At 50.0% G+C, this 14550-nt stretch overlaps 2 protein-coding genes across 5 annotated transcripts in view; one reads left to right on the plus strand and one right to left on the minus strand.

Annotated features, from left to right (window-relative positions):
• LOC143981547 (immunoglobulin superfamily member 10-like) overlaps positions 1-14550 on the minus strand; it is a 492232-nt gene that overhangs the window by 240256 nt on the left and 237426 nt on the right. The gene's annotated exons all lie outside the window — the stretch shown is intronic.
• The window catches only part of LOC143981465 (uncharacterized), a 72249-nt gene that overhangs the window by 3637 nt on the left and 54062 nt on the right, over positions 1-14550 (plus strand). Inside the window, exon 2 of the mRNA XM_077479346.1 lies at positions 604-927. Within this exon, the coding sequence (XP_077335472.1) occupies positions 604-927 (324 nt within the window). The remainder of the gene's footprint in view (positions 1-603; positions 928-14550) is intronic.

The raw sequence follows: 14550 nt of genomic DNA on the forward strand, positions 1-14550 counted from the left end.
GACTAATAGAGGTAAGGTTAGGCACATTCGACCACAGGTTCTATAGACACAGATTATTGTCAGAGTCATGTCGAATCTCCTATTCTATATCGAACTGTTGTAACAATGAAAACAAAAATAAAGCATTTATTTATGTCGGATCTTTCGTTTTTCGGATTTTGTGCTTTCGTTATCGTTTGTCAAAACGAAAACGAAAATAGCTGAAATTCGGACGAAAATGCATTCGGACGAAAACGAATGCACATGTCTAATAAAAGAGAAGAAATCCTCCAATCCCATCTACACAATCCTATACCTACAGAGGATCCAGAGGAAGGCCAAATAAAGGACGCTCCAATTTACTCCAGCAGGGGAAATGGGGGGAGGAATGATTGTCTATTCATTGATGATTTATTGGTAGAATAATGGAGAGTATAGGGGTGTCAGAGGAGATTCCTCAATGATCTGAGATGGGAAGAAAACAGAGGAATCCCAGGAAGACCCGCAGGACTCTGATAGATGGAATCTGAATATTTCTGGGATCCTCATAGAGGGATAAATGTTATATGAGGGGGGAGGGGAGTACACTGTGACCTGACTGGGATCTGTATTCTGTCTGTGCAGGAAATGTCCAGGAGGAAATATTCACCCGGCCGGGATCTGACCTTCTCATCCCCATCAGAATCCATCTCACCCTCAACCATACAGGGAGATGTGACCAGATTATCTGGACATATGAAGAATCTCCTGGAGACTGGAATACAATAGCTCAACACAGGAATTGTGATCCGTCTGATCTCAGATATTTCCCCAATACAAGGATATCAGAGAATGGAAGTCTGATCATATCCAATGTGACTCCGGAGAATGACGGGAGATACCGTGTGTATATAGAGAACTCTACAGGACCCCTTATACAGAGAGATGATTACTTCATCCATGTAGAAGGTAAGGCCATCCAACCCCCACCCCCAGTCCTAGCAGCAGGGCCGCTGATAGGGAAGTACAACCAGCCCTGTTGTACCGGGCCCAGCCAGCAGGGGGGACTGGGCAGATTTCTAGCTAAAAAAACTAATTTGCTAAATAACTTTATTAACCTGCACCTACGTGATTGGCGAGGTATATAGAACCTTCCTGGGCCCCATCAGGTTAATAGAGGGGCCCAGGAGGTGAGAGAAGAAGAGGGACCTTTTCTCCATTTTCGGGTGGAGGTATACAATCCCCGCTCTGCATCTGTGTACATTGTGCTCCCTGTGTGCTTTCCTGGGCGGATGGATTCAATTGTAATGCGGCTCCTTCCCTCAGTAAGTGCCGCGCTGCTGCCGCCTGAAGGAGAGACTGAAAGAGAAAGTAATCCCGTCACACATCACACACCACACATCACACACCACACATCACACACCACACATCACACCTCATACATCACACATCACACCTCACACACCACACAGCACACGTCACACACCACACAGCACACATCACACCTCACATCACACACCACACATCACACATCACACATCACACATCACACCTCACACACCACACAGCACACGTCACACATCACACATCACACATCACACATCACACATCACACATCACACATCACACACCTCACACATCACACATCACATACCACACACCACACACCACACACCACACACCACACACCACACATCACACATCACATCACACATCACAACACATCACACATAAACCACACATCACACATCACATCACACACCATACACCACATGACTAGTGTAGCCTGAATGTTCTCCCTATTTTGTACCCTTCACCAAATTCTTTACCCCCTTTAGAAACAAGACCACACCTTTGAATTGGAGTAAACTGGCCACAACAGCCTTTATTAACACAAATAAAAACTCAATCCAATAACACATACATTATATACATAATAATAACTCGTAACATCAACAACATAACATGCCCAGTCTGGTGATCTCTGACGGTGACCCACACTTATAACAACACCCAATCACTGCGGTACACATGTCAATTTTCCCAAGGCCTCCACCTGTGACCGGTTGGAGACAACTTCAGTCAGTGAACCTAACCGTATTCCATCCACCGTTCTGGAATACCCCAGAGGGGCCGATCTTTCGATGAGCCCCCCACACCCTCAGATCCCTTCTGAGTAACCATCTACCATCAGAAACCACCAGAAACACCGCCACAGCCCAAAAGGGCGACTACCTCAACCTTGCGGGCAACCCCACACCCGAAGAGCTTTCTTTTACAAAAGTTTTTATTATAAAGTAACAATATTATGGGTCAATACAATAGGATTACAGTGGGATGTCGGTACAGGAAGTTTCAGTTGAGTACAATTCAACCCGAAGAGCTTTCTGTATACCTTCCTGAAGGCCCAAGGACCACAGGTCTACCCCCACTTCAGATAGATAAACACCATTCTTCCGCAAATAGAACCCCACATTAACCTCCAGCTCCCGATGCTGGACGACGATCCCGCCATTCTGCACCACAAACCTCCCCACCACCTTGTTAATCCTAATCCTGGTCTTGTTAATGCTATCAACAGACCTCGCCCATCTCCACACTGTTCTGGCCACAATGTCCGACCAGACCAGGATGGTGCCAGGGAAACGCACTCTCAGACATAAACATCTGCTTTTATATCCGCCAAGATATCCTTCACTTTCCACACCCCCAGATCGTTCCCTCCCGCATGAGCGACTAGCACATCCGGGGCCTGTCTCTCAACGCAAATCGCTCAACCTCCCTCATCACTCTCTCCCACTGCATTTCCGGGAATCCTAACCACTTTAAACATGCCTTCCGCCTGGAAATGCCCAGCTGCCTGCCTGCTGGCCCCCCAACACACGTAGGAATGCCCTAGGATCCAAACGAGGCGTGCTGAACCTCCATCTGGAACAAAAAAACACAACAAATAACCAGCAACAAAACTCCACATAAGAACAGAGCAAGTGCCTCCAAACCCTACCAGCCTGCTCCCAACCCTCTGCTCAGTCCCCATCACTCCCATGCCATCTTCGGCCGGACATAAGAAAGGAATCTCCTGGATTCTCAGCGCCCAATCCGGCGTACTATCGCCTCATCCAACCCACATCTGGCAGCCTCTGTGGCGGCCCCAATGCGGAAGGAGTGAGAAGCATAGGCCTTGCTATCCAAACCCAAATTCCGCAGACACCGCCGGAACACAGATACAAATTTTAATTTGGAGAGAAACTACCCGTCCTTGTGCTTCAAAAATTAGCCCTGCCCCTCCTGGCCGCCCCGCCCTAAGCGCCCGCACTGCCGTCACTGGACACACCGCAGAACCCGGTAATGCAAAAAGTGATACCCCCTGCCTAGTTGGCCAGTCTTTGACTTCCACAACCTGATACTTACCCGGTCAACACCCACCTGCAGGTCTTGATCCAACAGACCCCCGGCCGCCCCTTTTGACGGACTCACCAACTTCCCAATCCTAAACGCCCCATAGAAAGCCAGCAAAAACGCTGCTGTAAACAGCACTGCTTTGCACCCAGAAGCACAGACCGACCCAAGCCGACCACAAATTGCCACCAGGTTCGCAAACATGACTGGCCACCTCCCGTCCCGTCGGTGCTGTTGCCTCCGGTATCCTTTCAATGTCTGTTGCACCCAAAAATCCTTTGTTCCGTCCACTTCCCCACTCAACTTGAACAAAAAGGCCAGCCCCACCAATTTATGATCAATGGACATGGGTGCCAACCCCAGTTCCATATTCCTAGCCACCAGGTACAACACTAACCCCCGCTGATCAGAGCCCTGATCACTTATCCTGGCCTCCTGAACCAACCCCAACCACTCCGTCCACACCCTCGAGTAGGCAGCCCAGGTAGCCTCACTCAAAGACCTCTGGATCCAGCCCGCGGCAACTCCAAAGGCAGCTCCCACATCCATGCGGGGCAAGGAGCCCCCGACTCCTCCACACCTGGTGCCATTTCCCTGAACTTGTCCCACTAGAAACGAGAGAGTGAGTCAGCCAATTAATTTTCAACCCCAGGGATGTGCATCACATACACAAAAACATTAAGACTCAAACACCGAAACACCAATTGCCGCAGAAGGTGAATGACCGGGGGTGAGGAAGCCATCGTGCAGTTCATAACCTGCACAACCCCCAAGTTATCGCAATTGGTGCGCAACTTCAGATTGCGAAAATCCTTCCCCCACAGCTCTAAAGCCAACACCACCGGAAAGAGTTCGAGCAACACCAGGTTTCCCAACATTTCCGCCTCACCCCAGGACCATGGCCAAGGTTCCACACTCCAGCGACCCTGAAAAAATGCCCCGTAGCCCGTAGAGCCCGCCTCGTCGGTGACCAACTCCACATCAAAAATTGCTCACTAGCCCGGACATCCACATTGCCCGCCCGTTGTACGAGGCCAGGAGTTCATGCCACGCCCTCAAGTCTTCCCTGTGCTCCTACCGTAACCGAATAAAATGGGTAGGCACACTCACCCCAGCTGTGGCCGCCGACAGCCGTCGGCAGAAAACCCGGCCCACGGGGATGATCCTGCAGGCGAAATTCAGTTTGCCCAGCAATGACTGCAACGCCCGCAGCTGACCCTTCTGCTTCCCCTGAATCTCCGCAATCCCCCTCTGCAGATCGGCCAATTTATTGCTGGGCAATCTGCACTCCATCGCCCCAGAGTCAATCACTATCCCCAAGAAACTCAACTCCGTGACGGGCCCCTCCGTCTTATCCTCCGCCAAGGGTACCCCAAACCAGCCTGCCATATGTTGCAACGTGGAAAGCAGAATCGCACACACAGCGGAGGCCGGTGGGCCCACGCACAGGAAGTTACCCAAATAATGGATAACCGACCCCAGGCCTGAAACGTCCCTCACCACCCATTCCAAAAAGGAGCTAAAGGCCTCAAAATAGGCGCAGGAAATGGAACAGCCCGTGGACAAACATTTATCCACGTAAAATTTGTCCCGCCAGTGGCACCCCAACAGCCGGAAGCTGTCCGGGTGAACCGGCAACAGGCGGAACGCTGATTCCACATCTGCCTTCGCCATAAGCGCCCCCCGCCCGTATTTCCGCACCCATCTCAACGCTGCACCCAATGAAGTGTACGAGAGCGTACACGCATCCGGGTCAATGAAATCATTAACCAAACCCCCTTTTGGAAAGGACAAGTGATGGATAAGGCAAAACTTGCCCGGCTTTTTCTTAGGGACCACCCCCAACGGGGACACCACCAGGATACCCCAAGTCTTAGCCTCAAAGGGCCCCCCCATATGTCCCAACGCTACCTCATTACCCAATTTTGCATCCACAACCCCTGGGTGTTGCAGAGCCGATCGCAAATTCCGTGCCACTGGCGGGGTTTCCGCCAATGAACAAGGAATCCTGAAACTGCCCCGAAAAAACCCAAAGCCAACACCCGCGCTGCCCCAACATCCGGCTACTTAGGAAAGGAAGCATCCTTTCCAGATTCACCGGCGTCGTCTCTTTTATGAGCAACATCACCGGCACGCTTTCCCTTCTTGAAGCACCAGGCCAGCATGTGGGCACCCCCGCACCCGGAACATTCGTGCTTGAACCGGCACGCTCCCACAAATTTACAAGCCCCTTCATTGAAGGACCAGCAGACTCCCTACTTTTTTCCAACTGGCAGCCCTGAGGACGGCGCACTCCCGGCCCCCTCCCGAAGAAACGGCGGCAGAGTCCGAGCCGCAGACATAAGCCTCATCCAGAGGCTGATGTCCTTGTGGTCCCAGCACAATTCCGACCTCACCACCTTCCGCTGCCTGAACTGCTCGTCATAACGCAGGCCACCCCCCCATAAACCCAATACGCTTCCCCTATGGCATCCATATAGCAGGACAACGCTGAGCAATGCTCTGGGTTCTTCTCCCCAATCACGCTAGCCAAGATATCGAACACCTGCAGCCAATTGGAGAACGTGCGCGGAATCAGCCGATACCTATGCTTCTCCTCCTCATCCTTTTTTTAACAGATCTCCTGCTTCAAGTGCGCCCCCAGCGGGCCCTCGAAGCAGACGTACACTTTACACCTTGCAGCATCCGCCAGCCTGATCATGTTGGTCCTCACCACCGCCTCCGCGGCCCCCAGCCCTGTCTCCACAGCTCCGCCTGCTGCCGTGGCGGCTGGGGGGTCCCCCACCTGGGCACCCCCGACAATGGGCCCCTGTCCCGCAGCTGTCCAGGGCCCCACCTGTGGTGTGAGAACCGAACCCTCTCAAACTTGCCCACCAAGGCCCGTAAGCCCTCCAACAAATCCCCCATCTGGCCCGTGGACCCCGATGGGGCCGCTCTCCCAATCCCGGGGACTGCCCCGATACCCTTTTTTCCTGGCCACTCAGCAACGCCGGTCCCCCAGGACCCCCTTGCACCACCCCCAATAAATCCCGCAAAGCTGTAGACAAAGATACAGTGTCATGAGACTTACCTGCCCGACCTGGAGCACTGCTGACAGCCGTAGCGCTGCTCTCCCGCGCAGTGGGTTGTGGGTCCTCGTCTGGTGACAACTCCCCCTCCGACCTGTCCTCTTCCACCCCCCGACGGGGATGTAGCCATCCCCCTGGGCCAATCACATCCAGAAGTTTCCTCCTCACCAGGCCTTTCACAGCGACCCGCATCCTCCAAACTGCCCCTGACATGCTGACATTCAGAACCAGCCCTGCCAGGCACCTTAGTGGTTCTCTTCAGGCCCTTGTCGCCATCTGCTGCCTCCGCATGCTTCACAGCCAGGCCCCGCCCCTCATCTGGCCTCATCTCCAGTCCCGCCCACAGTCCAGAACCCCCAGGCCAAAGCCCTCCATCTTCCGCTGCCCCCACAGGGAGGCCATGTCCCGAATGTCCCCCTCCCCCACCCACCACGTGTTGTAGGCCTGGTGTGGAGCCAGCGCCATGACTGCCTGAGGCCCCACCCCCGACGCCGGTCAGTGGTGTGTTGACCGCCTGGTAACCGGTTGGCTGTGAAGGATCCTCTTTTCCAGGTAAACCGATTGGTCCTCCCCGGGGCTCCTGATTAGACGAGGTAGCCAAGGGGTGGGCCCGGCCGAAAAACGCACCAGGGCCATGACCTCCGCGCTGCGGTGCCTCACCTGGATCCACGACCTCTCCACAAGCTCCCCTACACGTTCCCGAAGCCAGTCCGTGCCCCGTACCTCCGCCGTCCGCCGCAGCTAAACCAACAGCTCGGCCATCTTGGAGGAGCAGTGGAAAAAACTGCCTCCTCCGTCACTTCCCAGACTCAGACTGCTCAACTTCCGCTCCTCCCCTCCTTTTATTTGGCTCCTCCCCTTCCTCTACCAAGCTCTTTCACATCCCACTTCCTCTCATCTCCGCCTTCTCCCTTATTAACTCCTTCTATCCTCCGTCACCCTGTCATGGCATTCAGTCCTTATTCCGTGCTTCTCTCATCGCACATCACACACACTCACACATCACACATTGCACACACTCACACATCACACATTGCACACACTCACACATCACACATCACACACACTCACACATCACACATCACACACACTCACACATCACACACACTCTCACATCACACATCACACACACTCACACATCACACATCACACATCACATCACACATCGCACACATCACACATCACACACATCACACACACTCACACACCACACATCACACATCACACACCACACATCACTCATCACACACACTGACACATCACACATCACACATCACACACCACACACCACACATCACTCATCACAGACACTGACACATCACACATCACACACCACACATCCCACATCACACACACTCACACATCACACATAACCACACATCACACACACTCACACATCCCACATCACACATTGCACACACTGACACATCACACATCACACACACTCACACATCACACACTCACACATCACACACACTCACACATCACACAAACTCGCACATCACACATCACACACACTGACAAATCACACATCACACACACTGACACATCATACATCACATCACACACCACACATCACACACCACACACCACACATCCCACATCACACACACTCACACATCACACACACTCACACATCGCACACACTCACACATTGCACACACTGACACATCACATATACTCACACACCACACATCACTCATCACACACACTGACACATCACACATCACACATCACACACCACACACCACACATCATACATCACACACCACACATCCCACATCACACACACTCACACATCACACATAACCACACATCACACACACTCACACATCCCACATCACACATTGCACACACTGACACATCACACATACTCACACATCACACACACTCACACATCACACACTCACACATCACACACACTCACACATCACACAAACTCGCACATCACACATCACACACACTGACAAATCACACATCACACACACTGACACATCACACATCACATCACACAGCACACATCACACACCACACACCACACATCCCACATCACACACACTCACACATCACACACACTCACACATCACACACACTCACACATTGCACACACTGACACATCACATATACTCACACATCACACACACTCACACATCACACATCACACACACTCACACATCACACATCACACACACTCACACATCACACACACTCACACATCACACACATCACACATCACACACACTGACACATCACACATCACACACACTGACACATCACACATCACATCACACATCACATCACACACACTGACACATCACACATCACACACACTGACACATCACACATCACACATCACACATCACACACACATCACACATCACACGCACTGACACATCGCACATCACACATCACTGACACATCACACATCACACATTGTACACACACTGACACATCACACATCACACATCACACATCACACACACTGACACATCACACATATCACATCACACACACTAACACATCCCACATCACATCACACATCACTGACACATCACACATCACACATCACACATCACACACACATCACACATCACATCACACACACTAACACATCCCACATCACATCACACATCACTGACACATCCCACATCACATCACACATCACACATCACACACACATCACATCACACATCACACATTGCACTCACTGACACATCACACATCACATCACACATCACACATCACATCACACATCACACATCACACACTGACACATCACACATCACACACTGACACATCACATCACACACTGACACATCACACATCGCACACACTGAGGCCGCGTACACACGCGCGGACTGTTCGCCCAACTTTGTCCGTCCAACAGTTTCGGCAAACAGTCCGCTCAAACTTAGCATGGACGGACATGGCCACACACGACGGACGAACAGTTTGCTGAAACCGTGCGCGATGACGTGAACGGCACGTACGACGGGACGAAAAATACGACGTCCTATACACTGCATTATAGCTTTCGGCGTGAAAATCCTTTCTGAGCATGCGCGCAACTTAGTTTGACGAACAAGCCTACACACGAGCGGACTGTTCGCTGAAACAAGGTTTCAGCGGACAGTTTTACGGAATTTCCGAAAAACCTTGTCCGTCCAACTGTCCGCTGAAACTGTCCGCTGAAAGCCCACACACGAGCGGACTGTCCGCCCAAACACTGTTCAGCGGACAAGGTTGGGCCAACAGTCCGCGCGTGTGTACGCGGCCTGACACATCACACATCGCACACACTCACACATCACACACACTGACAAATCACACATCACACACACTGACACATCACACATCACATCACACACACTGACACATCGCACATCACACACACTGACACATTACACATCGCACACCCTGACACATCACACATCACACACACTCACACATCACACATCACACACTGACACATCACACATCACACACTGACACATCACACATCTCACACATCACACATCGCACACACTGACACATCACACATTACACACACTGACACCAGGGCCGGTGTCTTGTCAAATAGGGTCCTCCATCAGATGCTGTCCTCTGCGTACTGCGCATGCGCAGTACACAGGAGCACAGATTCCGAAAATTGCCGAGGACGAACGGCGCCTGCGCCGTGAGTCCAGGTTCTATCCCCACTATCCAAGTGGACATAGAGTTAGAATAAAAAAGAGCCGAGCGCAGCGAGGCCGAGCCCGAAGCGTGGCGAGCGAAGCTCGCCCGCGAGGGGCCCTCTAAAATTCTAAACCCTATGTCCGCTTGGATAGTGGGGCTACCTCCTCCACTCACGGCACAGGCGCCGTTCAGCTTCGGAGATTTTCCGAAGCTTCGTCTGCTCCGTACTGCGCATTCGCAGTACGGAACGGACACATATCGATGGTCGGACTCAATTGGGCAGAACACCGGATTAACATAGGGGCTATTGGAGCTGCAGCTCCAGGCCCCTTTCTCAAGATAGGCCCATTTGCCCAAAAATATATATATAAAAAAAACAAAAAAAAAAAGATCGACTTCGAGGATTGTAGCTCGGCAACCAGGAGTCACAGAGACCCCATATTTGGGAGGTAGGTAGCTAAATACCCACTCCAACACTGGTTAAAATATGGGGCTGCTATCATCTATGGTTCCGGAGATACGGGGCAGCTTGTGCCGCCTGTCAAAAGCTGCATACAGAGCGGCAGTATAAATACAGCTGGAACACTCTGCAGCAGACGGAGAGGATGACATCACAGTGCTGATAATAATTATTTGTGTATTACTTATGATAATTAACCCCTCGCCACCCAGGCCCATTCTGAGACTTCTCTCCTACATGTAAAAATCATCATTTTTTATGCTAGAAAATGACTCAGAACCCTCAAGCATTATATATTGTTTTAGCAGACACCCTGTGGAATAAAATGGTGGTCTTTGCAACTTTTTATGTTACATGATATTTTTGCAGCAATTTTTCAAATTCACTCCTCTCCTGTACATACTACTCACTGTCATACCCTCCACACTCCTCTCCTGTACATAGTGCCCACTGTTAGATCCTCCACATTCCTCTCCCTCACCTGCACATACTTCCCACTTTTATACCATCCATACTCCTCTCCTATGCCTCTTACCCACAAAAACTGTTCTTTAAAATTATTATGCTGAATATCCTCAATGTTTCCAGCTCTAGAATTGGCACTTTTGTCAGTTCAACTAAAGGAAATCTCACAGTCCTCATATTTGTTCTTCCCCATTATTAGTACTTATTTCATTTTGTGATGACTATTGTGATATATAGAGGAACACGGGGGATGTCAGCTACTCTAAATATAACACTTGTAGAAAAAAGTGTCCCGGAAATTATTTTTAAAATGTTGATAACTCTGCACTTAGGCACTGCCCAAGGGCCACAGAGTAAATAGGGGCCCCATGAGAGGCTCCTGTGATATTAAAGCCGTAGTAAACTTTTCTAAAATTACTACTTTTTAGAGGCCCTGGGGTAGGTTATGCCATAATGTACAAGTATGCCCAGCATATTAGCACATTAGGGTACACTTACCTGTCAGACTGAGCCCTCCAGTGCTGTGCTGTGATCATTCCAGCGGGGCCCGGGCACTTCCATCTTCACCCGGACTTCCTTCTGGGTTCTGTGCCTTCCGTCACTTGCCTTGACCAGGCTGCCCTGATGTCACTCCCACACATGCCCATGTGCATCCTCTCTCTACCATCCCCCCCCTTACCCCTCACACCTCCTCCATCCCCTTTCTCTGTCTCTCTCTCTCTCATCCTCCCCCTCTCTCTCTTTAATTGAATTTGTTATAACAAAAAATAGTTGCATTTTTATTTATTTATTGTTTATAAAAGGCCCCCCCCAAAATCCTCAGCACCAGGCCCATGATGTTCATAATCTGGCCCTGACTGACACATCGCACATCACACATCGCACACACTGACACATCACACATCACACATCGCACATCACACATCGCACATCACACATCGCACACACTGACACATCGCACATCACACATCGCACACACTGACACATCACACATCGCATACACTGAGGCTCAGTCCCCTGACTCCCCAGGGCTGTGCCCTGATCATCATAATGACCATGAGCACATAGTGAGATGCTACTTTACACATTCCAGTCCTTTGGAATGATTAGGGATCAGCTTCAGGTTCGGGTCAAACATGAGACTCCCCCAAATCCAGTCTATGGGATGTTCAGTGAAGGACAGGAGAACAAAGTGGGCAGAATTCTCCACTTCTCCCCCCAATCCTCCGCCCGGCATTTAGCGGTGATATCACTAATGTCAGTAAATGACAGATCCCTGCCGGCTTCATTCTGTGTGTAACAATCCACCGAGGACTCAGAGTGACATCACTGAGATGATGAGGTCATCACCCCTACATGGTATATGACATTACTGACACAATGAGGTCATCACCCCTACATGGTCTATGACATTACTGACACAATGAGGTCATCACCCCTACATGGTCTATGACATCACTGACACAATGAGGTCATCACCCCTACATGGTCTATGACATCACTGACACAATGAGGTCATCACCACTACATGGTCTATGACATCACTGACACAATGAGGTCATCACCCCTACATGGTCTATGACATCACTGACACAATGAGGTTATGACCCCTACATGGTCTATGACATCACTGACACAATGAGGTCATGACCCCTACATGTTCTATGACATCACTGACACAATGAGGTCATGACCCCTACATGGTCTATGACATCACTGACATAATGAGGTCATGACCCCTACATGGTCTATGACATCACTGACACAATGAGGTCATCAACCCTACATGGTCTATGACATCATTGACACAATGAGGTCATCACCTCTACATGGTCTATGACATCACTAACACAATGAGGTCAGGACCCCTACATGGTCTATGACATCACTGACACAATGAGGTCATCACCACTACATGGTCTATGACATCACTGACACAATAAGGTCATGACCCCTACATGGTCTATGACATCACTGACACAATGAGGTCATGACCCCTACATGGTCTATGACATCAGTGACACAATGAGGTCATCAACCCTACATGGTCTATGACATCAGTGACACAATGAGGTCATCAACCCTACATGGTCTATGACATCACTGACACAATGAGGTCATCACCTCTACATGGTCTATGACATCACTGACACAATGAGGTCATGACCCCTACATGGTCTATGACATCACTGACACAATGAGGTCATGACCCCTACATGGTCTATGACATCACTGACACAATTAGGTCATCGCCACTACATGGTCTATGACATCACTGACACAATGAGGTCATGACCCCTACATGGTCTATGACATCACTGACATAATGAGGTCATAACCCCTACATGGTCTATGACATCACTGACACAATGAGGTCATCACCACTACATGGTCTATGACATCACTGACACAATGAGGTCATGACCCCTACATGGTCTATGACATCACTGACACAATGAGGTCATCACCACTACATGGTCTATGACATCACTGACACAATGAGGTCATCACCACTACATGGTCTATGACATCACTGACACAATGAGGTCATCACCCCTACATGGTCTATGACATCACTGACACAATGAGGTCATCACCCCTACATGGTCTATGACATCACTGACACAATGAGGTCATCACCACTACATGGTCTATGACATCACTGACACAATGAGGTCATGACCCCTACATGGTCTATGACATCACTGACACAATGAGGTCATCACCACTACATGGTCTATGACATCACTGACACAATGAGGTCATCACCACTACATGGTCTATGACATCACTGACACAATGAGGTCATGATCCCTACATGGTCTATGACATCACTGACACAATGAGGTCATCACCCCTACATGGTCTATGACATCACTGACACAATGAGGTCATCACCCCTACATGGTCTATGACATCACTGACACAATGAGGTCATCACCACTACATGGTCTATGACATTATTGACACAATGAGGTCATGATCCCTACATGGTCTATGACATCACTGACACAATGAGGTCATCACCCCTACATGGTCTATGACATCACTGACACAATGAGGTAATCACCACTACATGGTCTATGACATCACTGACACAATGAGGTCATCACCACTACATGGTCTATGACATCACTGACACAATGAGGTCATGACCCCTACATGGTCTATGACATCACTGACACAATGAGGTCATCACCACTACATGGTCTATGACATCACTGACACAATGAGGTCATCACCACTACATGGTCTATGACATCACTGACACAATGAGGTCATGACCCCTACATGGTCTATGACATCACTGACACGATGAGGTCATGACCCCTACATGGTCTATGACATCACTGACACAATGAGGTCATGACCCCTACATGGTCTACGACATCACTGACACAATGAGGTCATGATCCCTACATGGTCTATGACATCACTGACACAATGAGGTCATCACCCCTACATGGTCTATGACATCACTGACACAATGAGGTCATCACCCCTACATGGTCTATGACATCACTG

The sequence above is a fragment of the Lithobates pipiens genome, unplaced genomic scaffold (genome assembly GCF_037356315.1).
Source record: "Lithobates pipiens isolate NorthernLeopardFrog02 unplaced genomic scaffold, aLitPip1_a1.2 Scaffold_16, whole genome shotgun sequence".
Lineage (NCBI taxonomy): Eukaryota > Metazoa > Chordata > Amphibia > Anura > Ranidae > Lithobates > Lithobates pipiens.